Source organism: Taurulus bubalis, assembly GCF_910589615.1.
Source record: "Taurulus bubalis genome assembly, chromosome: 2".
NCBI lineage: Eukaryota > Metazoa > Chordata > Actinopteri > Perciformes > Cottidae > Taurulus > Taurulus bubalis.
In genome coordinates this window covers 3154614-3179774 of record NC_136590.1, presented here as the reverse complement: position 1 = coordinate 3179774, position 25161 = coordinate 3154614, and the positions used below count along the sequence as shown (strand labels likewise).

Genomic DNA, 25161 nt, shown 5'->3' with positions numbered 1-25161 from the left:
GATCCACAGGAGAGTAGAGAGTACATTCCTATTTTACCTTACAAACTGTATTTAAAGTATTACTGGATTTTAAATGTTTTCATTATATTCCAAAACACAAAATAGCTTAATCTTGGTGTAAGAGCCATTTTGTTTGTTTTGTTTGACAACTAGGTCAGAGGTCAATATAATCAGGAGGAGCCAGATTGTCTGTGAGAACAGGTGAAATGTGCAAATTCATACCGACATGTTACTCCGTTCATAATCACCAACGTACCTGAAAGGAGGATAAATAATCCTGAGAGTGATGTGATGCTTTCCCCTCAGCAGGGACTTCACTGCACTGAGGAAAAGATGCAGGCGGAGACTAAAGCAATCGATCTCAAGATCAAGATCAAGACCACAGTGTAACACTATTGTATCTGACATTACACAAAGAACGAAATAACATCAGAAAAACACCATCTTAGCCTTTTAAACACTTATCCACATGTTATTTATGAATGAGCTTTATGACCACATCACAGACCATGAAATGACCATTTTCTTTAACTTGTTAAGACTGCACATTTTAACAACTTCTCACAAAGTAACACATTTCCTTAATAAAACCTCCTAAATTTTAAGTAGAGAGAGAGAGGGTTGTGGATGAGTCGTGGTTAAAACAACCAGGTAGCTAACGGGGACCAGGGAGGACGAGACTCTTGACCCAACATGAAATGAATCATAAACCTTGATGATACACATTATAGAATATATTAATGCATGATATACATCATGAAAATCTATGCTGTCATTACTTCTTTACCCTTTTGATTTTCTTTACTCATTCAAGTTATTTGGGGTGAGTAAGCTAAACGTTCAACTCTTTTTTTTTAAACACATGAATGTAGTAACTAATGTCTAACTAATATATATATATATATATATATATATATATATATATATATATATATATATATATATATACACACATACACTCTTGACTGTTACTTATGACATAATATAACATAATAAATGAATAGTTCAACACGAGCTCCATCTCATCCAATTACAACAGTGGAATCCTGCTTTTACATTAATAATAATCTAATGGTGTATTATATAATTGCTCACAGGGGACAATAATAGGAGCTTACAACTCAAAGAAATATAGAAACATATCAACCGTATATCAAAATCTGATGGAAAAATTAGCAAATACAACATTTAATGTCAAACTGAAAAGGGAACAGGAACTTGGTGTGAATATTTGGAGGATTCAACATTCCTCAACATCTGCGCGAACTTGGAGATTCCTTATTAATGAGATTCTTTATTACTCCCCAAATTACAAACAAATGTCTGTCTATTGTTCCACCATGTGGGCAGTAAATGTAAACCAGAAATTGTACAGTTCTGGGGAAATGTCCATATGGTTGTTGTCATAGTTCTGGGCTATGACACACCTAAGTCCTGTATGTTTCTCTACTTTGGGAACATGACAGCAGATACTGGTTGAAAACTGAGTGAAATATTATATGGAACCGTTAACTCACAGAATAAGAGCTCAAGAGGAGCAACGTCGTGGGAGAATAACATAAGAACCCCTGAGTGTTTCTCAGGATTTATCATGTTTTTGAGAGGACAGAGCAAACCAGACCCTTTTTTGTTGTAGTTATTATTTATTTTTCATTTCTGTGTATTTGTTTTCTGTTTGCGGTGAAAAGGCAAAAGAGAAATGTGATATAATTGCAGCTCGTGCATGAACTCCTTATGTTATGCTGCAAAGACCATGAACACAAATACAGATCAGTGACAGCAGCTGTGTTGTGTCACACGGAACAAACGGAGGCATGACATCACGGGGCATGTTGCTGTTATCCAGGGACACATATGTACAACTTGTATTACTTATTATAAACTCTGAACTGTCCAGAACAACAACACTTAGTTGATTTAAAAGTAAAGCCTTGAAATCTCACGTGAGAAGTGGAAACATGTCATTTTAAGTTGTTACAGGGACATCGTAGGAGTGTCATTCTATTTTAGTTTTTATTAAGTAACAACAATGCAATAAGGGCCAAATAAATAAAGTAATACCAAGGGACCCTTCTCATTTCAGATAGCAATACTCATCAGTGTTGGTTAAATAGGCAACACACGTCATGCCTGGAGAAACATTCACTGGACGAGCGTTTATACCCACAGACAGACACCAGCATCCTGTTAAAGTCTCTGCTTCCAGTGAACACGGTTTCTGATGAAGAACTGCGTGACGGCCGCCCTAGAAGAAGGACGTGTCGGATGAGAAGGCGCCCGCCAGCCTGAACTCCTCCCTCATCAGCACACAGAAGAGGCGCTGAGGCAGCGCTTTGGAGTACGGTGCGGGCCGAGGGACACACGTACGCAGCAGGATCTCACGGCCCGCCGGAGGAGGGAAGTCGGGCACTTTGCTGCTTCCTCCAGCCGGCTTCCTGTCGCGGACCAAGTCATCGTCCAGTGGTGCCAGGAGGGCCGCCTGAGGAGGGACGACGCATGTTACTCACCAGCAATGGAAAGAGGTGTGCATGTACAGCCTGATACACCAGGTAAAGGTCAACACATGCTGCTAATTTGTTTCCACGATGAATACGAGGTTTCTAAAAAGAGAAAAGTCAATTGTCCGTTGGTCTCGCGGTACTTTCTGACATGCCTCACCTGTCTGCGGCGCTCACACACACGTAGCTTTCACACCATGAACTCGAGCATTTAGATGTTCATTTGATGAAGAACGGTGAGGGATAACTAAACATTTGGAGCTCTGTCGTGGTTCAGTCACTCGTTCTTGCAGAAGGCTCAGGGACCAGAGGCTCGTTGGACTAGAGGCTCATGGATTTAGAGGCTCATGGACTAGAGGCTCATGGACTAGAGGCTCGTTGGACTAGAGGCTCATGGACTAGAGGCTCGTTGGACTAGAGGCTCGTGGACTAGAGGCTCATGGACTAGAGGCTCGTTGGACTAGAGGCTCGTGGACTAGAGGCTCATGGACTAGAGGCTCGTTGGACTAGAGGCTCGTTGGACTAGAGGCTCATGGATTTATAGGCTCATGGACTAGAGGCTCATGGATTTATAGGCTCATGGACTAGAGGCTCATGGACTAGAGGCTCGTGGACTAGAGGCTCGTGAACTAGAGGCTCGTGGACTAGAGGCTCGTTGGACTAGAGGCTCGTGGACTAGAGGCTCATGGATTTAGAGGCTCATGGACTAGAGGCTCATGGATTTATAGGCTCGTGGACTAGAGGCTCGTGGACTAGAGGCTCGTGGACTAGAGGCTCGTTGGACTAGAGGCTCGTGGACTAGAGGCTCGTGGACTAGAGGCTCGTTGGACTAGAGGCTCGTGGACTAGAGGCTCATGGACTAGAGGCTCATGGACTAGAGGCTCGTGGACTAGAGGCTCATGGATTTATAGGCTCAGGGACCAGAGGCTCATGGACTAGAGGCTCATGGATTTAGAGGCTCATGGACTAGAGGCTCATGGATTTATAGGCTCATGGACTAGAGGCTCGTGGACTAGAGGCTCGTGGACTAGAGGCTCGTTGGACTAGAGGCTCGTGGACTAGAGGCTCGTTGGACTAGAGGCTCGTGGACTAGAGGCTCGTGGACTAGAGGCTCATGGATTTAGAGGCTCGTGGATTTATAGGCTCATGGACTAGAGGCTCATGGATTTAGAGGCTCGTGGACTAGAGGCTCGTGGATATAGAGGCTCATGGATTTAGAGGCTCATGGACTAGAGGCTCATGGACTAGAGGCTCGTGGACTAGAGGCTCATGGACTAGAGGCTCGTGGATATAGAGGCTCGTGGATATAGAGGCTCATGGATTTAGAGGCTCGTGGATTTAGAGGCTCGTGGATTTAGAGGCTCGTGGATTTAGAGGCTCGTGGACTAGAGGCTCATGGACTAGAGGCTCCTTTCCTTCCATTTTGTTGTCAGACACTTCATAGCAACCTGCTCCAGGTCTTGATGCTAAGCTAGGCTAAACACATACTCCATACATGACACAAACATGAGATTGATATCCACACTTTTAGAAACAGAGGAAATAAGCACGTTTCAAAAAAATATTGAATATTCAAATTTTACAAAGTTCTTTTACAGCTGCTTGTTTTTGGACGTCTAATGTTTGTAAACGTTTGCTTCGTTCGGTCGATGAAAAGTTTTTTTTTGTAGAAAACTGTATGTTCAAGTAACATTTCACAAAAGTATCCCTCAAACAAAATACCAGTTTAACTGGTGCAACAGGCCACTTCATTATACTGGACTAGTCCACCATGATACAAATCTGACACTAGTAGATCTAAACTGAACCTTCCATGACGCAGACGAGGGGATTCATTTCACGGTTACATCACACTACGCCTACTCTAGCGTCGTTTTTAATGACACATCCAGGTTTCCCACCACTGTCTGCTGAGTGCTTGGTGGTGAAGCTGTGCACTGGAGAGGTCTTCATGGCTCTGGTTTTAAAAACCAGATCAGAGTCACGCCCAAATCATGTTCAGTCTGCTCTGCTCTGTCTTTGGGTCACATGGGATTTGGGCCCTTTCATGTTTGCATGTTTTCAACTCGTCCGTCTGATGTTCGGTCCAAACTCTACGAGTTGTGAGACATCAGGCCTTTCACTCCAATGTGTGAATCATCTATACAGCGTTTCTTCTCTGTGCATATGATGACGAAAAGCCTCGACTCGGCAGACAGCGGTCAGATACCTGGATCAGGTGTTTACACACCACAGAATAATCAACTAGCATAAAGAGAACTAAGGTTCATTACAGGTGGCGGTCCTGGCCGAAGTCCAACCGTAATAACCCGTAGACTTCCTGTTACCAGGATATGAATTTGACATGCACAAACACAGAAAACAAATAACCTGATAACAGGAAGGTTCCCAGCATGCAGCTAAAACACTCCCTCAGGTTTAATGCGTTCTACTGTCAGTGAAGGAGGAACTCCTCGGGTCCGGGCTTCCCCAGAGGAGGAAGGAAACGGGGAAGCTGAAGACATACACCAATAAAGGGGAGGAGAAGCAATGGGCCTCGTGCAGGAAGCAATAGAAGAACTCATTTCCTCTTTTTAATGTTCGTACCCATTGACTTCTGGGGTTCACCGAAGTGTTCTTATCGTTGCTCTAGTTGTTTGAGAGCAACACATCTTGTTTCCACAGTCCAACGCAAGCAAACATCTTTTTTAAATTGAAGTATTAATGGTTGGATTATGAAATAAACACTATTGGTCCATGGAGCCCGGTTCAGTCCATAAAGCCTTTGGAGGATATTGTGTGTTCAGCTTCTCAGTGGCTTACATGCTGCTCTTTGATTGTCCTGTAACAGCAGGACTGACGCTCTGGAAAATCACACCTTGACTTGTTCATGAAGCTCCACTTCTATTTCTTACAGCCTGTTCTCTTCTTTGGCCATGTGCCAGATTTTTTTTATATATATATATATATATATATATATATATATATATATATATATATATATATATATATATATATATATATATATATATATATATATATATAAACACCTGTCCTTACACAGTGTTTAGGGGGCGTTTCCCATGCGAGGGACTCGTCTAATTTATTCTCTCGACAGGAAATCAGAGCGCATGTTGCTGCATGAGGCCCAGTGTGTAGTGGCTTTGGTGGGATTTCTGTGTTCTACACAACGTGGCTGAGCTGGAACTACAGGAAATCAAACAGCAGGAGCAACACGACTAAGACTACCACAGGTAGAAGATCGTTGCTGTGCAAACCTCCATGTCGCCAAAGAGGCCCTGCTTTACAAGACATGGGAGCAGCAGGAGAGGAGATGCAGATCAAATACAGACAGTTCTGTTAAGGTGTGTGTGTGTGTGTGTGTGTGTGTGTGTGTGTGTGTGTGTGTGAGTGAGTGCATTCTCTTTATCGTTTAATTTCCTAAATTATTATGCTTTACCGTTTTGTTTGATTGTATATATTGAGTATTTTGCGAAAAAAAAGAAGTTGTGTCTCATATGTAAGTTGCTTGCTACTGTGACAAATTAATTCCCCCTCGTGGATAAATAAAGTATACTAGGTTTTATACCTACTATGAATGGTTGTGTGTGTTTTACAGTCCACACCTTTGTATGTTCAATCAGCAGGGTTCATGTATGCTCTGACACTGTTTTCTTGTGGCTCTTTAAAGCTGCGTTCATTGTTTCTGACCACAGAACAAGCTGAAGCGCGCGCACACACACACACACACACACACACACACACACACACACACACACACACACACACACACACACACACACACACACACACACACACACACACACACACACACACACGGTTGGTGTTCGTCTCCAAACACAGATATCGCACAACGTAAATATGGAAAACTGTCAAGATGCTTATGTGTACGAGGCAACCCCACAACATTATTACAATAGGAGCTGTTTATTAGTCAGAATCATATCGGCCTATTTGTGTATTTCTCTATCTGTGTGTGTGTGTGTGTGTTGTTAGTGAGGGGTAGTCAGGGCTGTACTGGTAGAGCTAGACTGGTAGTTACCTCGTCACTGGTGAAGTCAGCCAGCTTCACGGAAGCAGCAGGGGAAGAAACAACACACAAACAGTCGAATGGAGGAAACGTGGAACAAAAAAAGAAGAAGCACCTTTTGCTTGGCTGCCCATCGCCTCACAAGCAAACACACACATATGTATCGTGACGTAAAGGAGCGGCACAGGTAGTGTAGAATGGAAAGCTGCATCACAATATCACCGCTCGACCCAGAGAAGAAAGGAGGTTTCGGGTCGAGCCGCCACATCTGGCTGACAAGACGGACGTGAAGAACGCCGCCCTCGGTGAACCGGGTCACGGGGAGCGGAGGGAGAGGCGGCTTACCCTCTGAGCGCTCACAAACAGCCGGTGGATGATGCTGCCGGCCGGCCCCTGGCCCGCTCCCATCACCACCACCTCCGGCTCCTCCAGCAGGGAGCTCACGAACCTGGAGGAAGACACCAGACGCCGGTCACAGTGGAGCCGCGAGGACGGCGGTAGTTAAGCACACATACCCCCTCCATGTCACGACACGCGCCCAGAGGCAGGAGGCGCTGTGGCCGTGTCTCTGACTGCCGTGATGAACACATGAAACGCTGTGGAACTCACTTCTCGAGCTCTTCTGCGTCCTCTTCCTTTCCGCCCTCACAACTGGCAAACTTGGACTTGAGGGAGCGAGCTCTGGTGATGGCCGTCTCCATGGACATCAGCTGACTGATGAAATCCTACAGGTAGAGAGAGGAAGGACACACACACACACACACACACACACAAAGTGAAGTCCACGTGTGTCGGCATTATTCTGGTTTGTGTTCGGTCTACTTAGGTGTGAAACATTTAGGGGGAATACTTGGCAGAGATGGAATATAATGAAGCATAACTATATTCCCATTAGAATATAATCATTTTACAACCAGTTTATTTCGTTCACAAACACAATCAAAGGCAGGTTGCTTGTTAAAAGTTTGACCAGCAATGAGTGAAAAGGCTGGGATGAAGCAAAGGAAGAGCGAGATGGATGTAGCGCCACCTGGTGGTCTGCATGCCAGGTGAGTACCGTGAAAGGACCAGATGTCTCATCTGGCCACTGACCTCTATCTTCTTGTAGTCGGGGTTGAGTGGGTGCAGCAGCTTGCTGGCCTGAGCCGTAGCTTGCTGAATGGTCCTTTTGACTGATGGGATGTCCTCCGCTGACTCTGAGGGTAAAAGTCATCACATTTACATGAATCTGCCTCTCATTTCATGACAAAACAAAAACAGACCCCTCACAAACAACTCAATCTAAATAAACTGTTATTTGCACACAGTCGAGCTGCAAACTCCACTCAACGGTAATTACAGCCAACTATTCCCCTTTACATGGATGTCCTCTTCATGACTACACTATTCTGTCCACGCTGCTACTGGTTGATGTCGTGACAAATCAAAGCGACCTTGACTCACCTTCCTCCTTCAACTTGAGAATAGCAGCATGCAGGATGCAGGGCAGGAGATGGCGGGTCAGGTCTGCAGGCTTCTGCACTGCTAGATAGTGCAGAACCTGGAAAGACGAGAGACGCCCCAGGTTAGTGCAGGGTTCACACACATTCTGACCAATGGATTTCCATGACTTTTCACCAAATTTCCATGACTATATACCAAATTTCCATGACTTTAAACCAAATTTCAATCACTATATACCAAATTTCGATGACTTTAAACCAAATTTCAATCACTATATACCAAATTTCGATGACTTTAAACCAAATTTCCATGACTTTAAACCAAATTTCAATCACTATATACCAAATTTCGATGACTTTAAACCAAATTTCAATGACTTTAAACCAAATTTCGATGACTAAACCAAATATCAATCACTATATACCAAATTTCCATGACTTTAAACCAAATTTCCATGACTGTAAACCAAATTTCAATCACTATATACCAAATTTCCATGACTGTAAACCAAATTTCAATGACTTTAAACCAAATTTCAATCACTATATACCAAATTCCCATGACTGTAAACCAAATTTCAATCACTATATACCAAATTTCCATGACTGTAAACCAAATTTCCATGACTGTAAACCAAATTTCAATCACTATATACCAAATTTTCATGACTTTTCACCAAATTTCCATGACTGTAAACCAAATTTCAATCACTATATACCAAATTTCCATGACTGTAAACCAAATTTCCATGACTGTAAACCAAATTTCAATCACTATATACCAAATTTTCATGACTTTTCACCAAATTTCCATGACTTTAAACCAAATTTCCATGACTTTAAACCAAATTTCCATGACTGTAAGCCAAATTTCCATGACCAATCATGTTGTGAAATCTCGGTGTTAGTGTCCCCCACTCATACGCCTTCTCTCAGCTACATCCCATAAACCTAGAAGGGCGCGTGGTCCAGCTGGACACGGGTCTACCTTCTCGGCCTCCTTCGTGTCGTCGAACAGTCTCCTCTGGCGGCGTGCAGGTGTGACCCGGGCCGTCTCCCAAGCCTCCACCCACATGTTGCCTGGGATCTTCATCCTGGCACTGAGCTCCCCCTTCACCACTCTGCTCCCCGTCTCCTCCACCTCCTCCTCCTCCTCCACGTAATCCCGAGGGGAGTACCAGCGCACAAAGTCCTCCAGAACGCAGCCGGGGTTGGCCGACTGAGGAGAGACAGGAAGTGGAACACGATCAGATCCGTGTCCGTCGCCATCATGACACAACAGCTGGAAGACATCTTCACCACCAAGGAACTGTTTATCTTATAATTCTATCGTGTCTTATGATCACAAGATTTAAAATGCACAAGGAAATCATCAATGGGATTGGATGGATATTGTATTTGCCCACCAGGAAAGGATGTACTGTGTCATTTAATCCTCAACAGTTTTGTAAATGTGTAGGACCATAACACACAGACACACATATAATCTTATGATTAATAGAAAACACATGTTTGCCTGTGGTTCACCTTGAAGGACTCCATGTCCGACAGCAGGCAGGCGCTCTGCATCCGGGCACGGAGGTGGCTTCCTTCGGCCGACGTGCCCAGCTTGGCCAGGACCTCCGACTGCTCCTCCAACAGATCCTCTGTCATGGGAGCAGGTTCCTGCAAATCACACACAGGGTCCAAACCTCACGTGACATGCGGCTGTGATAGATCTACTGCACATGCTCATGTTCAACACCAGAGCGGAGGAGGGGCCTCGTCATCGACACGTTTTCTGACGTCATGACTCATGAACAGAGGTGTTTGAGTGACTTGCCCCTCTTCCCGTGGGGTTTTCTTAAATTGTCGCTAAAGTCTTGAATTATGGAATAGAGTACCGGTCCTGACCTGTGTGACGGGAACGTAGAGCGGCTCCGTGGAGTTCAGCAGGGTGCTGTTGTTGTAGGGGTGCAGCCTCCCCTCCGCTTTGCTCTTGCTGCCGTCCTTCTCCTCGTTCTCCCCCTGGTCGCTCAGGCACTCGAAGAACTCGTCCTCGCTGTCGCTCCACGAGTCCCAGGACTTCCCCGGGGACGGCTCCCTCGCCGCCGAGCCGGACGCCGTGGAGGACTCCGGAGGAGGGCGGCCGCCGGACACCCGGCGCTCTCTCGCTCTGCTCCCCTCCAGCGCCTTGCGAGCTTCATCTCTCGCCCTCTTCCTCTCGATGCAGCAGTTCAGCATCTGCACGGAGACCGTTTCAGACGCGGGACTCTGAACATGTAACACGCCGGGTTCATACACATTTTGACCAATGGGTTTCCATGACTTTAAACCATGGGTCTCAAACTCGATATTTTGTGGCCCCCTACTTGACATCAAAGTTTAGTGCGGCCCGCGCGTGTTTCTCACACGCACCTAATGCAAATGCCACTTGCCTCTTATGCAAAGAAAAAGCATCGTTTTAAAGGAATCTCAAGTGTCATTACTCGACTAAACACGGAGAACAGTTTGAGAAGCATCTGGGAGACGAGAGGAAAAAAAACGAGCCACGCAGCTTCAGAAAGGACTCGCGTCTCAGCAAAGTCTTTTTCAAAAAGTTATGTGGTGAGTTAATCGCCAAAGCAGGAAGGCCGTTCACCGAAGGCCAGTTTCTGAAGGATTGCATGTTGTATGTCGCTGATATTCTGTGTCCAGAGAAGAAGAGCTTGGTCAGCAATATCTCTGTCGGCAAACACCGTGGCAGAGCGGATTATGAGCTGTCGAGTGACATCTGTGATCTGTTACGTGAAAAGAGGTTTCACTGCATACTCCGTGGCGCTCGACGAGCACAGACAAAACCGACAATGCTCAGCGAGCCATATTCATCAGGGGTATTAATGAGCAATTCGAAGTGACGGAAGAATTGCTGAGTTTGTGTCCAATGCACGGTCGCACCACAGCCACGGATATATTTCAGGAGCTGTGCTTCATTTGTGATATAAACATCATAATCAGATTTCTGATTATTTATACATGATTTAACTTGTTTGCCCTTTATTTTGATGATTCTCATTGAAATATCCAACATTCAGGGTCAACTATCGATGAGAATAGATCAGTTAACACATTATCGTCCCCAAAAACAATTGTCCAAATAACCTGTTGCAGCTTCATTTGTCTTGTGTATGTTTGAATAATTTAATCTGACCTCATGGCTCCAACAGGCTGCGTGGGTTTTGTTTGTACCTGGAGCTTCTGGTGAAGAAGACAACAGCGAAGATCCGGAGGTCCAGCAGCCAGTCTGCAGGTCAGGGAGCAGAGGAGAAGATGAGTTAATATGACTACGACCACCACTAACACCACTACTATGATTACTACTAACACTACCACCTCTACCACTACTACTACTACTACTACGACCACCACTAACACCACTACTATGATTACTACTAACACTACCACCACTAACACCACTACTATGATTACTACTAACACTACCACCACTACCACTACTACTACTACGACCACTACTACTACGACCACCACTAACACCACTACTATGATTACTACTAACACTACCACCACTACCACTACTACTATGATTACTACTAACACTACCACCATTACCACTACTACTACTACCACCACTACTACTACTACGACCACCACTAACACCACTACTATGATTACTACTAACACTACCACCACTACCACTACTACTACTACCACCACTACTACTACTACGACCACCACTAACACCACTACTATGATTACTACTAACACTACCACCACTAACACCACTACTATGATTACTACTAACACTACCACCATTACCACTACTACTACTATCACTACTACTACCACCTCTACCATTACTACTACTATCACCACCACTAACACCACTACTATGATTACTACTAACACTACCACCATTACCACTACTACTACCACCACTACTACTACCACCTCTACCATTACTACTACTACCTCTACCATTACTACTACTACTACTACCTCTACCATTACTACTACTACCTCTATCATTACTACTACTTCTACTACTACCTCTATCATTACTACTACTACTACCTCTATCATTACTACTACTACTACCTCTATCATTACTACTACTACTACCTCTATCATTACTACTACCTCTATCATTACTACTACTACTACCACCATTACCACTACTACTACCACCTCTACCATTACTACTACTACTACCTCTACCACTACCACCTCTACCACTACTACTACTACTACTACCTCTATCATTACTACTACTACTACCTCTATCATTACTACTACTACTACTACCACCATTACCACTACTACTACCACCTCTACCATTACTACTACTACTACCACTACCACTACTACTACCACCTCTACCATTACTACTACTACTACCACTACCACTACTACTACCACCTCTATCATTACTACTACTACTACCTCTATCATTACTACTACTACTACTACCACCTCTACCATTACTACTACTACCACCACTACTACTACCACCTCTATCATTACTACTACTACTACCACTACCACTACTACTACCACCTCTACCATTACTACTACTACTACCACTACCACTACTACTACCACCTCTACCATTACTACTACTACTACCACTACCACTACTACTACCACCTCTATCATTACTACTACTACTACCTCTATCATTACTACTACTACTACTACCACCTCTACCATTACTACTACTACCACCACTTCTACTACCACCTCTATCATTACTACTACTACCACCTCTATCATTACTACTACTACTACTACTACCTCTATCATTACTACTACTACTACTACCTCTATCATTACTACTACTACTACCTCTATCATTACTACTACTACTACCTCTATCATTACTACTACTACTACCTCTAACATTACTACTACTACCACCTCTATCATTACTACTACTACTACTACTACTACCACCATTACTACTACTACTATCACTACTACTACCACCTCTACCATTACTACTACTACCACCTCTATCATTACTACTACTACTACCACCATTACTACTACTATCACTTCTACTACCACCTCTATCATTACTACTACTACCACCTCTATCATTACTACTACTACTACCACCTCTATCATTACTACTACTACTACTACTACTACTACTACCACCACCTCTACCATTACTACTACTACTACCACCTCTATCATTACTACTACTACTACCACCATTACCACTACTACTATCACTACTACTACCACCTCTACCATTACTACTACTACTACCACCATTACCACTACTACTATCACTACTACTACCACCTCTACCATTACTACTACTACTACCACCATTACCACTACTACCACCCCTACTAATACCACGACCACTACTACCACCCCTACTACTATCACTACTACTACCACCACCACCACTTCTTAACCTGCCTCCACTACTAGTACAGCCTTGTGAAAAGAATGATCTTGAGGTTTGTATCTTAGATACACGTTCTGTACTTTGTGTGTCGTGTAGATTAAATCTACATGTGGGTTCAGAGGATGAGCATCACAACAATGGCAGCTCCTTCTTGTCCAATAGGACGAGGTGGGTGTGGCTCTGTGGCTCTAAGATGTGAAACCGTCTGTGAGGCCCTCATCTCTGTCCAACCCACCCGTAGATGAAGTAGTTGTTTTCCCAGCGGTAGCGCAGCTCCAGGACAAACTCCTGCCAGAGGTGGGCGACGGCACGCAGTCCGCCATGGTTGTAGTTGACCAGACACGCACACAGAGCCAGCCGGTAGGTCAGGCTGTCACTGGGGGCCGACTTCAGCTGGAGGAAGAGGTTCTGGACACACGTTTAAAAACTTTAATTCAGAACAGAGCTCAACTGTAAGGAAACACGATCAGAAGAGAAGGCGTCCTGAGAGGAGGAACCGCCTTGTCAAAGTTTAGTTTCATTTCAGTGTATTTTCCAATGTTTGATGGTTAACAGTAACTCTAGTCCTTGTGAAAGTGTCTGTTACACGTAAAGAGGTTCACATACATAGTCAGAGTTTTTATTTTCATCTTTCCCACAGGAAAACGTTCTATTCTTGCTATTCTCTGACGACTTCTCCACAGCAGCATCTGGGAAGAGATACTGAGACAAGAAAAAAAACACATAAACAATGAATATAAAAGTTCAATTCAATAATACAATTACAAGCGAGCCAAATCTAGAACGCCTGGAAGAGGGAAGAGCTGGAAATATAATAATATGAAAAGTCCAAATGCAGTAATAAACCCTTTACCAGAAGGATAGAGTTGAGTACGTCGGTGTTGAGCGGGGACTCGTCGACGCGGCGGCGGCGCCGGATGTGCTTGCGGGCGCTGTGCACCATGTTGGAGACGGACAGTTTGGAGATCGGCACCGTGGCGGTTGGCTCCGTCAGCTTCGACAAAGCAGAGCTGAGGTCACTATTTTCTGGAAAGGAGGGAACATCAGCATAAAGAGCTGTGGAGATGAGTAATAAGAGGCTCCATGCAAACATTTCAGTGAACGAGGAAGTCGGCTGCTGGCTTTAGACTGTGATGTGTTCGATGACATCACAGTTTAACGGTGCAGCCAGTAGCCTGACCTTTGCCCTCCTCGTCAGCCGGTCCTCTTCCCAGAACCTCTTCTGTGGACTCCTTCCGGCAGCAGAGCTTAAAGAACTCTGTCAGCAAGTCACCTGCATGGGAAGATGAGGACGGGTCAAATCCCTCCAACAGTTTTTGAGGACGGAGCCTCCTTATCTGCTGGAGTACTTCAATGTCTAGAAAGACGCTTTTCAAGCGTTCTTGAAACAGGATGATGTGAAACATGATCATTTTATTTTCACTGTTTCTAGGGAGTGTCTACTGGACAGCAAGGGATTCATCTTACCCAGAAGACACTGCGGGTTTTCAGCTGACCGGACTCGGACCGACCAGTGAGGAGCTTGGAGTGGGTCAAGGTCACTGCCGGGTCACACAAAGAGAGGGAGCATGTTTAGAGCCTGTTGCATGAAGCATATACTTCTATACAACCAGAGGAGTCGCCCCCTGGTGGTCAGGAGAGAGAATGCAGCTTTAACACATGAAGCAGAGACTTCTATACAACCAGAGGAGTCGCCCCCTGGTGGTCAGTAGAGAGAATGCATCTTTAACACATGAAGTATATACTTCTATACAACCAGAGGAGTCGCCCCGTGGTGGTCAGGAGAGAGAATGCGGCTTTAACACATGAAGCATAGACTTATATACAACCAGAGGAGTCGCCCCCTGGTGGTCAGTAGAGAGAATGCATCTTTAACACATGAAGTATATACTTCTATACAACCAGAGGAGTCGCCCCCTGGTGGTCAGTAGAGAGAATGCATCTTTAACACATGAAGTATATACTTATATACAACCAGAGGAGTCGCCCCCTGGTGGTCAGGAGAGAGAATGCATCTTTAACACATGAAGTATATACTTCTATACAACCAGAGGAGTCGCCCCCTGGTGGTCAGGAGAGAGAATGCATCTTTAACACATGAAGTATATACTTCTATACAACCAGAGGAGTCGCCCCGTGGTGGTCAGGAGAGAGAATGCAGCTTTAACACATGAAGCATAGACTTATATACAACCAGAGGAGTCGCCCCCTGGTGGTCAGGAGAGAGAATGCAGCTTTAACACACTTTCTCATTGGCTTGACTCTGGGAGGGAGACGCTCTTTTTTTAACAGCAACTCTTAGCCTGTAGTTCGGATACGGAATTATTCTTCCTGTACCGCTGCTAAAACAAGCAAATAAAGCATTTCTCTATCTCTGACAGCAGGCGCTATGTGGAGGCAGAGAGTCTCCAGGCAGAGGACACGCTTACCTGTACACATCATTATCCACAACTATGCCTTCCGTCATGTGAGGCCAAGTGGTGGCAAGATGAAGCTCACTACAACATCCAAAAACAGAGACAAAAAGATTCATTTTGTTTTGCACAGAGATTTTGAGGTTAATAATAAAACAATGTATTCTTGTGTTGATTCAGATCCATCTCAGTGTGTAGTGGACTGCAAGTACTGTACGTTTTTGGAGTTGCAATGCCTTTACCTGATTGTCTCCTCGCAGGCTCCAAATGGAAGCTTCCCAAACTCCACCCCTCCCACCTCGCCTCCAAGGAGTGTGTCAAAGTCTGCCGGGAGCCAAACAAAACACAACAACATTGTCATCACACAGTGGGAGGAGCTACAGCGAGGCGGACTTCATCCCGTGTGATACCTAACACACACAGAGGGACTAATTCGCAACGCTTTTGGTTGAACGCAGCATTACGGTGTCCGCGGGAAATGTGTGATCTTTGTAGTCACTTCACGAATATGAACAGTATTTAAATGGCGATTATTGCAACGATCCTGAGATTACTTGGCAAGGTGTCGCCACATGAGCCCACCTGGAGGCTGCTGTGGCCACGCATGCTGCTGCCAGTCCTGGAGGATGTAGGTGAACCGGATGGCGATGTTGATTGGAGGCAGAGGGGACAAGGTACAACCCTGAGGACACAAACAGACGGGAAGGGTGAGCGACGAGCGACCGTCCTCTGCATCTGTTCAACCAACAGAGTTATCTGTATCCATAGGTGGTAGATAGGTGGAGAGCTTCAGGTCTTTGTTTTTGATCACAAGAGAAAGAGAACCATTTCAGATGCTGATGTGTGTGTGTCAGTCCTAATATTTAAATACATAAATACATATTTAAAGTCTTAAAGGAGCTGTGTGTAAGATTGTGTGTCATCTACTGGTGAGTTTGCATATTGCAACCAACTGAATCCCCCTCCCTTTCCATGGCGTGGAGAGAACTACGGTGGCCTCCAGGCAACGTAAAACAGGGTTTTGCTGTTTTGTTTGTCCGTTCATGGCTACCGTAGAAACATGGCCGACTCTGGGAAGATGTGAAGGGCTCATTCTAAGGTAACGTAAACACGACAAGTCTTAGTTTCAGCTGAATATTCACCAATGGAAACATAGTTATGAATATTATATTGAATTCCTGCCAATACAGCTTGCTTAAACTTTAATTATTATACCTATTATAATGTATTGTTATGAGTTATAGTGAGGAAAAAAAAGGCTCAGGCCACCCATTACCACAAAAAAAACTAAACATGAAAAAAATAATGTTCTTTTTGTGCGTGGTCAAGTATTTTGATCGTTCCTGTTTTTTTTTAAATATTAATAAATGAACTGACTGCAGAAGGCACAAGGCTGACTTCATGTATTCCACGAAGCCAGAAGCGAACCGATGGAAGAAACCTACGATCTTAGACTTGAAGATGTCGAGCAGGCCAGACAGGTGGTTGTACTGGCTCGGCACCTTGCGCAGGTGGACCATCTCAAAGTCTGTGCGCACACCTGGACCCTGGCACTCCCCGGCATACACCCGCCTCCACTTCTGCTGGATCTGCACAAACATGGGCACCTGGCTGAGAGAAGAGACGCAGAGGAGCGGGCGTTACCGGGAAGAACACACCGTGAGTCACGGTGATGCCTCACCAAAACACTGTGGACACACACATCCTGCTGAAACCGTGTCTGCAACAAACCCAGGACTCATCACAGGGTTCATACACATTTTTGACCAATGGATTTCCATGACTTTTCCATGATTTATATCAAATTTCCAGGACTTTAAACCAAATTACCATGACTTTAAACCAAATTTCCATGACTTTAAACCAAATTACCATGACTTTAAACCAAATTTCCAGGACTTTTCACCAAATCTCCAGGACTTTAAACCAAATTTCCATGACTTTCAGGACTTTAAACCAAAATTCCATGACTTTAAACACAATTTCCAGGACTTTTTAGCCAAATTTCCATGACAAACATTTAGTGAAATCTGGGTGTAAACAGTAAAAAGTGAGTAAATGTAGTATTTAAACTAACAATGAGAATACAAAGCATACAGTAAACCTTAAATGACTCAAATGATTGAGACAATAGTTTGATTAAAAGAATAAACATTTATATAGATGCCTGTATGTATGCCTGCTTATATTTTGAGTCTTTCTTTTAAAAGCATATTCATTATTTCAAACTCAGCGTAAATGAACGTCATGAACACATGAATATAACACATTTACATGACTTTTCCAGGTTTCCCATGACCGTAAGAACCCTGTCATCAATATGTTAAAAAAAAGGTTATTGTAACAAAGTACTTACATCTCACTGTGTAATTTGATGTGAGCGAACGGGGAACAGATTTGTACGCATGTTGTGTTTCATGTCCGCTAGAGTTGGAGTTACGTTTCCCACATTGAACGGTAAAGCCGGCCGCTGCCGCCATGACACGACTCACCTGCCGCTGTTGGCCAGAGAAATGGAGATGGAGCTGAGAAGCAGATTGCATTTGGACTCGCTGATGATCGCCTCGCAGTTGGTGCCAGGGGAGATGACCACAAACTCTCGGATGCCGTACCTGTCGTTACAGCACAACATAATCAGCGCGCTATCTTTCAGTGAGCTCGCACTGCAGCTGGTTCCTCGCGATCGCAGGAGACCACATGTCACACGTAGATCGAGCTTGTCAAGCTTGTCAATCAGAGTCCTGTGAGGAGATGATGGCAGCTAGGGGCGGGGCTTAGGCTCCTGAAGAGGTTAGCGTAGCTGCTGCTTTAGCATCAGCTCTTAAGAACTGGAGAGTATTTCTACATCGAAAGAAGAGAAGAGAACACTGAAGGCTTTTCTAGACGGAAAACACGTTTTCTCTCTTCCACCGAAGAGTTTGATTGACAGATGGCTCATCCAATTACCTGCCCTTTTCCAACACCGTTTCCAATGAGGCTTCTCAGATGGTTCTGTGTAACAAGTCGTTCCACACCGGGTCTGTTTATAGCACCAGTTTGCATCTCTGAAGCGTGATATTTACACATATTTAGCCTCAGTCAACAAATGACAGTGATCAGACACAGACTGATGGAAGGAAAAACTCCATGTAAAACATTCTACAGCAGCTTTCTCCGTCACCGGATTATGAAAACATAACGCATGATGGAACTCACCATCTGACCAGACAGTGGGCTCGAGGAGGGAAGTCATTGTTCATACACAGAAGGTCCTGCATGGCCAGGGGGAAGGCATCTGGACACCAGAACAAGAGGTCCGTCACACGCATTGTGAGAGGGTGGAATTATGTATATTTACACGGGAAACATATTTAGATAATGAATTGTGTGCAGAGACATCGACTGATCATAAACATCCAGATTACGACACACGTACCTTCCTCCAGCTGCTCCTTCCCATTCTCCTGCTCACATTCTTGTTTCAGGAAGTGATGCGTGATGTGGAACTTAAAGTCAGCGAACTGAATGTCCTGAGACTTCTCCCCCCAGGTGCCGCTGGTGAACTCCCCCTGTGATGAAGCAACGAAGCGTCACGCCAGAGCGACGGGGACGAAGGTGCAAACGGCTCACTGGTGTGCTTCAGCTAAACATGGGAGAGAACAGTACCTTCTCTGGGGTGGAGCTCCCTGCACAGTTCCCAATCAGCTTCCAGTCGTTCAGCACTTCCTCCACTTTGGACACGAACCTTAAAGGAGATGAAATGAGCCGTCAGCAGCAGGGACTGATTGGAGGAACACAGAAGTCTATTCAGACTTTGGTTTCAGGAATACCAACATTCTCATTTAAATAAATGTCTGCCGAGTCAATATTTAATGCAGAATAAAGTACTTTTGTTGAACGGTTTATATTGTCCCGGAAATAACTGTACTGTTACTGTCACTTTAAGACCATTCAATGCAACTGATATAGTAGCATAATAATGCAAGTACACCCAAAGCCCTATACGCTCAATACAGGGGATCCTGGTTCGAGGTCTGTATGGGTATATAGAGGTCTGTATGGGTATATAGAGGTCTGTAGGGATCTGTATAAGTCTGTAGGGATCTGTATAGGTCTGTATGGGTCTATAGCGGTCTGTATGGGTCTATAGCGGTCTGTATGGGTCTATAGCGGTCTGTATGGGTCTATAGCGGTCTGTATGGGTCTATAGCGGTCTTCCACTGCAGCACACAGACGGGTATGTTCTATCTAGAACAGCTGATGTGTTAAGGTGTGCGCCAACCCACAGGGACTGTCAGCCGACCGAGCGTGCGTGCGTCTGTGTGTGTGTGTGTGGGGGGGGGGGGGTGTGTGTGTGTGTCCTGGGGGCCCTAACTAATAGAGTGTAACGGGTCTCAGCTCGCCACAGAGACCCGGACCCGCTCACCGTTCCCACTCGGACGCGGTGGTGAAGTCCGTGATCTCGAACACCTCGGACTCGGGCTGCAAGAGAGAGACACGTTAAGGCTTCTGGCGCGAGACGACACGCTGATGACGCGCCTCGGCTAAAGAAACTCACGTCACTGTCGGCAGCCATGTCGATGTTGTTGTTATTCTTCCTCTTCCTCTTCTTCTTCTTCTTCTTCTTCTGCAGCGTCTTCTTCCTGTTTCCGGCTGCCGAGACGCTGCGTGGCGCAGCAGCGACCCCACAGGTCAAACCCTGTAATTACACCCTCAGACTCTACATACATACTTTGCATTTTTGCACTTATACTGTTTACGTTTAATTTAATTCCTAAATTAATACAGTTTTTTTCTTTCACCCCAGCTATTTTATTTTGTATTATTATTATAATTATATTATATATATATATCTTTCATCCCTGTTGTTTTTATATCTTATTTTTGTCTGTAAATTGCTGCTACGTCGACACCAAATTTCCCCTCGGGAATTAATGAAGTATATATTCATTCATTCACATACAAGGAATTTGCCCTAGTGAGAGGTGCATAACATTTAACATTTAACAATAAACAGAGTGCAATAAACTCTTACTATATTTTGTGCCTTATTTTGTTTACCTTAAGTGTATTGTAATTTTGTGTGATAGGACCCAGCAAAACAAGCTTTTCATTGTACAGAGTAACTCTGTTATCTATGCAATTGACAATACAATTAAATAAAAATAATATCAAATAAATGGGAGCATGAATATTTATATCTACAGTAGAATATAAAATTCAGGAAATATGTCTTCAGCCAATTACGCCCTGCTTACGCCCTGAAAAAAAGATTTAATAAGTGTCTTGTTTAATATAGAATATATAACATTCTGTTCATGAACTTATATTTTATTGAATATTTGTTAAATAACATTTTTTGAAGGATTTTTGATTAGATGCTCATTTTAAATATTTGTTATTACTGCAGTAGAGGGTACCAATGATGTTCTGGGTGCTTTTAATCTCCTGTAGAGACCTCTTGTCCGGACACATCCCATGACAGATAATCATCAAATCAGGAAGCTTTCTATTGCTCCTCTGTAAAAGTTAACAAGAACGTAGCAATATTGCCCTCTTAAGTTAAAAATGTTATAAATACAGCCATTTATGAGCTTTCTTCACCAGGATGGGCTGTTGATATTGTTGCTATGGAGCTTCTACAGGATCGTATTTAGTTGCTGGTATTCAAGATATCTTCTTGTCTCCCACACAGCTGAGTTACATGGGTCATTGAGATGGTTTTGGTGATGCTCATGCTAGTGAAGCTAATGCTAATACACATTCCCAACCACAGACTGGACTGAAGAAGTGGGCGGAGTCACCGTGATATCTCCATCTGGTTTGGCCTTTGAAGCCTCGAGTTCGCCATGATGTACGTAGCCATCTTGGTTTTTTAAACCAGAAGTGCCACGAGGGGGCAGAGCTAAGTGCAACTGAACGCTGATGTTCACCAAAATGTGTCAAACACTTTAATGAATGAAAGCACACTGTTAAAGGTTAAAGTTCAAAGTTAAAGACAAAAACATGGCCAACTCTCAGATTGGACAAATAGAGGGAATGCAGGTAAAAGACACTTCAGCAGGCTTCACCTTTCACAACTGGTGTAACAGGCCAAATAAACCCCCGCCCAGATTAAACCGGGGTACACTTTGGCCCAGGCCAGAGTGTACACCGGGGATAAAGTGTCCAAGGCCAGACTATACCCGGGGGTGTGTAAAATAGCCTAGGCCAGACCATACCCCTCCAGGCAGGGCCGGTCCTTCCTATAGGGATCATAATGTCAGGTAATCTTGATAGTTAGCTAACGTTGGGTCATAATGTCAGGTAATCTCGATAGTTAGCTAACGTTGGATCATAATGTCAGGTAATCTTGATAGTTAGCTAACGTTGGGTCATAATGTCAGGTAATCTTGATAGTTAGCTAACGTTGGATCATAATGTCAGGTAATCTCGATAGTTAGCTAACGTTGGATCATAATGTCAGGTAATCTTGATAGTTAGCTAACGTTGGGTCATAATGCAGGTAATCTTGATAGTTAGCTAACGTTGGGTCATAATGTCAGGTAATCTTGATAGTTAGCTAACGTTGGGTCATAATGCAGGTAATCTTGATAGTTAGCTAACGTTGGATTATAATGTCAGGTAATCTTGATAGTTAGCTAACGTTGGATCATAATGTCAGGTAATCTTGATAGTTAGCTAATGTTAGCTAGCCAGTACGTGACGTTTGTCATCAGGCTATTTTTAGCTCAACATGTTAGCATTATGTTTTGGGTACGTGCTTTTATTTTAACGTGTAACACTACTGAGAAGTGTGGTAGTAATCTTTGATCTTTGTGGATGTTTTGATATTGTTATCAGTGTTTAACTTTGAACATTTATATTGTAGCGAGGACTTGCTACTAGTCTTAGAAGTTTAAGTTTCAGGACGTAGTAATCTTTGATCTTCGTGGAAGTCTAATATATTTTCTGGTTGAAGTAATGAAAGTCTATGTTTTAGAGTTTTAAGATTTAAGTCAGTTAGCTTTCCCACTTGAACCGCCAATAAAATGTTGAAAAATTAAGTAATTATTGTGTATATCACTCAACAGTACTGATATCATTGGGGTATAATCTGGTTTGAGGAGTATAAATTGGCCTAAACCATAATATACCCAGGGTATAATCTAGCCTAGGCCCCTTTAACCCCAGGTATAGTCCAGACTGGCGGTATACTATGGCCTGTTACACTGGAGGTTTTGTGGGCACAAAAAAGTACAAGGTACTGGAGGAGTAGTGGAAGTGTTGGAAAGTGATTAAACGTCTTCAATGTATTTTCCTACGCTGTCACTATGAAGAGTCACTCTACTGTCAGTCGATCAGATCCAATCCCATCTAAAGACATATTTTGATAACCCCGTGTATATAATAAGTGGAAACAATTTCTACAGTTTGACACATTTCTCTCACGAATCCAATCCTTTCCTTCAACTTTGAATTCCCAAATATGACTTGAATTATAAACAAACAACTCTTTCCTGAGATATGACTTCATGCTACCATACGTTTTATTATAAAGTCCAGAAGGTTCCTCCCTCTGTCCCTCACACATCAGTAAACACTCTTATGGGATATAAGACTATTACATGTATTTCTGTTGTTTTTATGACAAAACACAAAATAGTCAGAATGAAGTGATTAGCGAGAGACCTTTATTAGTCATAACAATACACACTGGAAATATTACAACACAAGAGATGAGCATACTGTCCCTTCCTTCTCCTTTTCACTGACATCAGCCAGCACATCAGCCTGGAGTCAGCTGACTCTTCATAGACCAGATCCGAGGTCTCAGAGGTCAGGTGGGCCGTGCTGCTGCTGCAGTGAGGGTCATTGGAGTCAGAGACGGCTCTTCAGGCATCAGTCATGTCCACATACAGCGCAGTAGTCATTCACAACCTAAATGCTCATTTTGGGAAAGGATGTAACATTTACCGACACCCTTAGGGACCAAAGCTATCCCGAGCATCGCTACGGGGAACTAAACCCTGTGCGCTCGGTCGCCAGTCCTCGCCTTCACAACACCCTGTGTTCTCACAGGAGTCGGTCATTTGTCAGCTGGGAGCACTGGGCCTGGACCAGTCCCCTATCAGACTGCTGTGGTTTTCCCATAATGTCACCTGTCTGGCAAAGGACACATCTTCCTTTCTAGAAGTGTTAGTGGAATTACTGCAGGATAATAATAGTAACCGTTGGTTAAAAACATTAATAATTACATTGGATTAGTAACAGGGTATTTTTGCGGTATTGATAATTCTTTACAACCCTAAATTAAAAAAAGTTTCTCCATATCCTGTAAACAGCATCTATTTTATAGATCAGCATGATCTATAGAGGTCATTCAGTAATACTCTTAATTATACCAAACACTTTTTTCATGACATACAGTGTTTACAGCTGCACCACATGAATCACAAGATTGGTTTTTAGAAGCTTTCCTTATTTTGGGTGAGTTTTAGTTCGGCTCAGGAGACCAGAAGAACATTTCCTGCTTCGAAGACGATGAACACAAACAAACGAGCAAAAAATAAAACTACACGGTGTGATTGCGTCCCCGGACACACAGGTAAACAAACTCATTTTGGACAAAATAAACAAATAATAAATACATAATTAAAATAAAACAAACTCCAAATGATCATATTACCAATCACAACGTATGCAGACGTGCCAGGTCTGGAGTAATTGAACCAGTGTGTGTGTGTGTGTGTGTGTGTGTGTGTGTGTGTGTGTGTGTGCAGATACAGAGAGCAGCCACACGTCTACATGAGCAGAGCTTGGTTGTGGGTCGTGAGTGGACCGTCATGAAATAACCCCGTCTAACGGCCGAGCAGCACAGGCGTGACAAACAGCTGACTGTGTGTCCATCGCTGAGCAGGAGTCGGCCTGTCGTGCTATGCTAAGCTACATTATTTCCTAGTTGTATAGGTGTTAGGATTACAGGTGGAGCATGCTGTGTACGATATTCTCTTACAGTCTAGACATGTTAATATTGGATAAAAGTTCATCACTGAATTGGTTTAAAAGCATTTGCTGACGCAGCAATTAATGCCAAAAAATATGCTCCTGGACAGAGGTTTTACTGTATTGTGTCGGGCCCTCAGATCACTTAACCGAGTACCAGGTCGGTATGTGTACGTACCTAATGCAGCCTCTATCCTTCCTCATAAATACTGCCCATGTAAACAGTGACAGGCTGAAAGAAACACGGTAAAGTAATGACACATAACTTAGACACACATTTCATTGAGCAAACAGGAAGACAGCTAGGCGCTCCGAGTCCATTGCTTGAATTGACCAAGGAGATTTAAAAAAAAAAAAAAAAAAAAAAAAAAAAAAAAGGTGCAGTAAGGTGCATTTGGGGGAGTCAGGGAGAAAT

The 25161-nt window shown here is 43.8% G+C and overlaps 1 protein-coding gene across 1 annotated transcript; it reads right to left on the bottom strand.

The window, feature by feature from the left end:
- Positions 1-1638: 1638 nt before the first annotated feature.
- Positions 1639-20399, bottom strand: rab3gap1 (RAB3 GTPase activating protein subunit 1). The gene is made up of 24 exons (XM_079237053.1): positions 20320-20399; positions 20188-20243; positions 19428-19506; positions 19198-19330; positions 18978-19056; positions 18275-18394; positions 17228-17393; positions 16365-16464; positions 16025-16106; positions 15798-15866; positions 14836-14909; positions 14549-14641; positions 14222-14394; positions 13975-14070; positions 13604-13776; positions 11178-11232; positions 9864-10193; positions 9498-9635; positions 8959-9189; positions 7972-8068; positions 7621-7724; positions 7138-7253; positions 6874-6976; positions 1639-2479 (listed from the first exon to the last, which is right to left on the bottom strand). Exons 1-24 carry the CDS (start codon positions 20335-20337, stop codon positions 2246-2248), a joined length of 2919 nt encoding a protein of 972 aa, XP_079093179.1. The 5' UTR covers positions 20338-20399; the 3' UTR covers positions 1639-2245.
- Positions 20400-25161: the final 4762 nt, after the last annotated feature.

Excerpts from the sequence above, each read along its gene's own strand:
- rab3gap1 (XM_079237053.1), bottom strand. Across the intron at positions 15,867-16,024 it reads GCCTGCGAGGAGACAATCAG|TGAGCTTCATCTTGCCACCA; the intron begins GTAAAGGCATTG and ends TGGATGTTGTAG. Across the intron at positions 14,071-14,221 it reads TACTCAACTCTATCCTTCTG|TATCTCTTCCCAGATGCTGC; the intron begins GTAAAGGGTTTA and ends TTCTTGTCTCAG.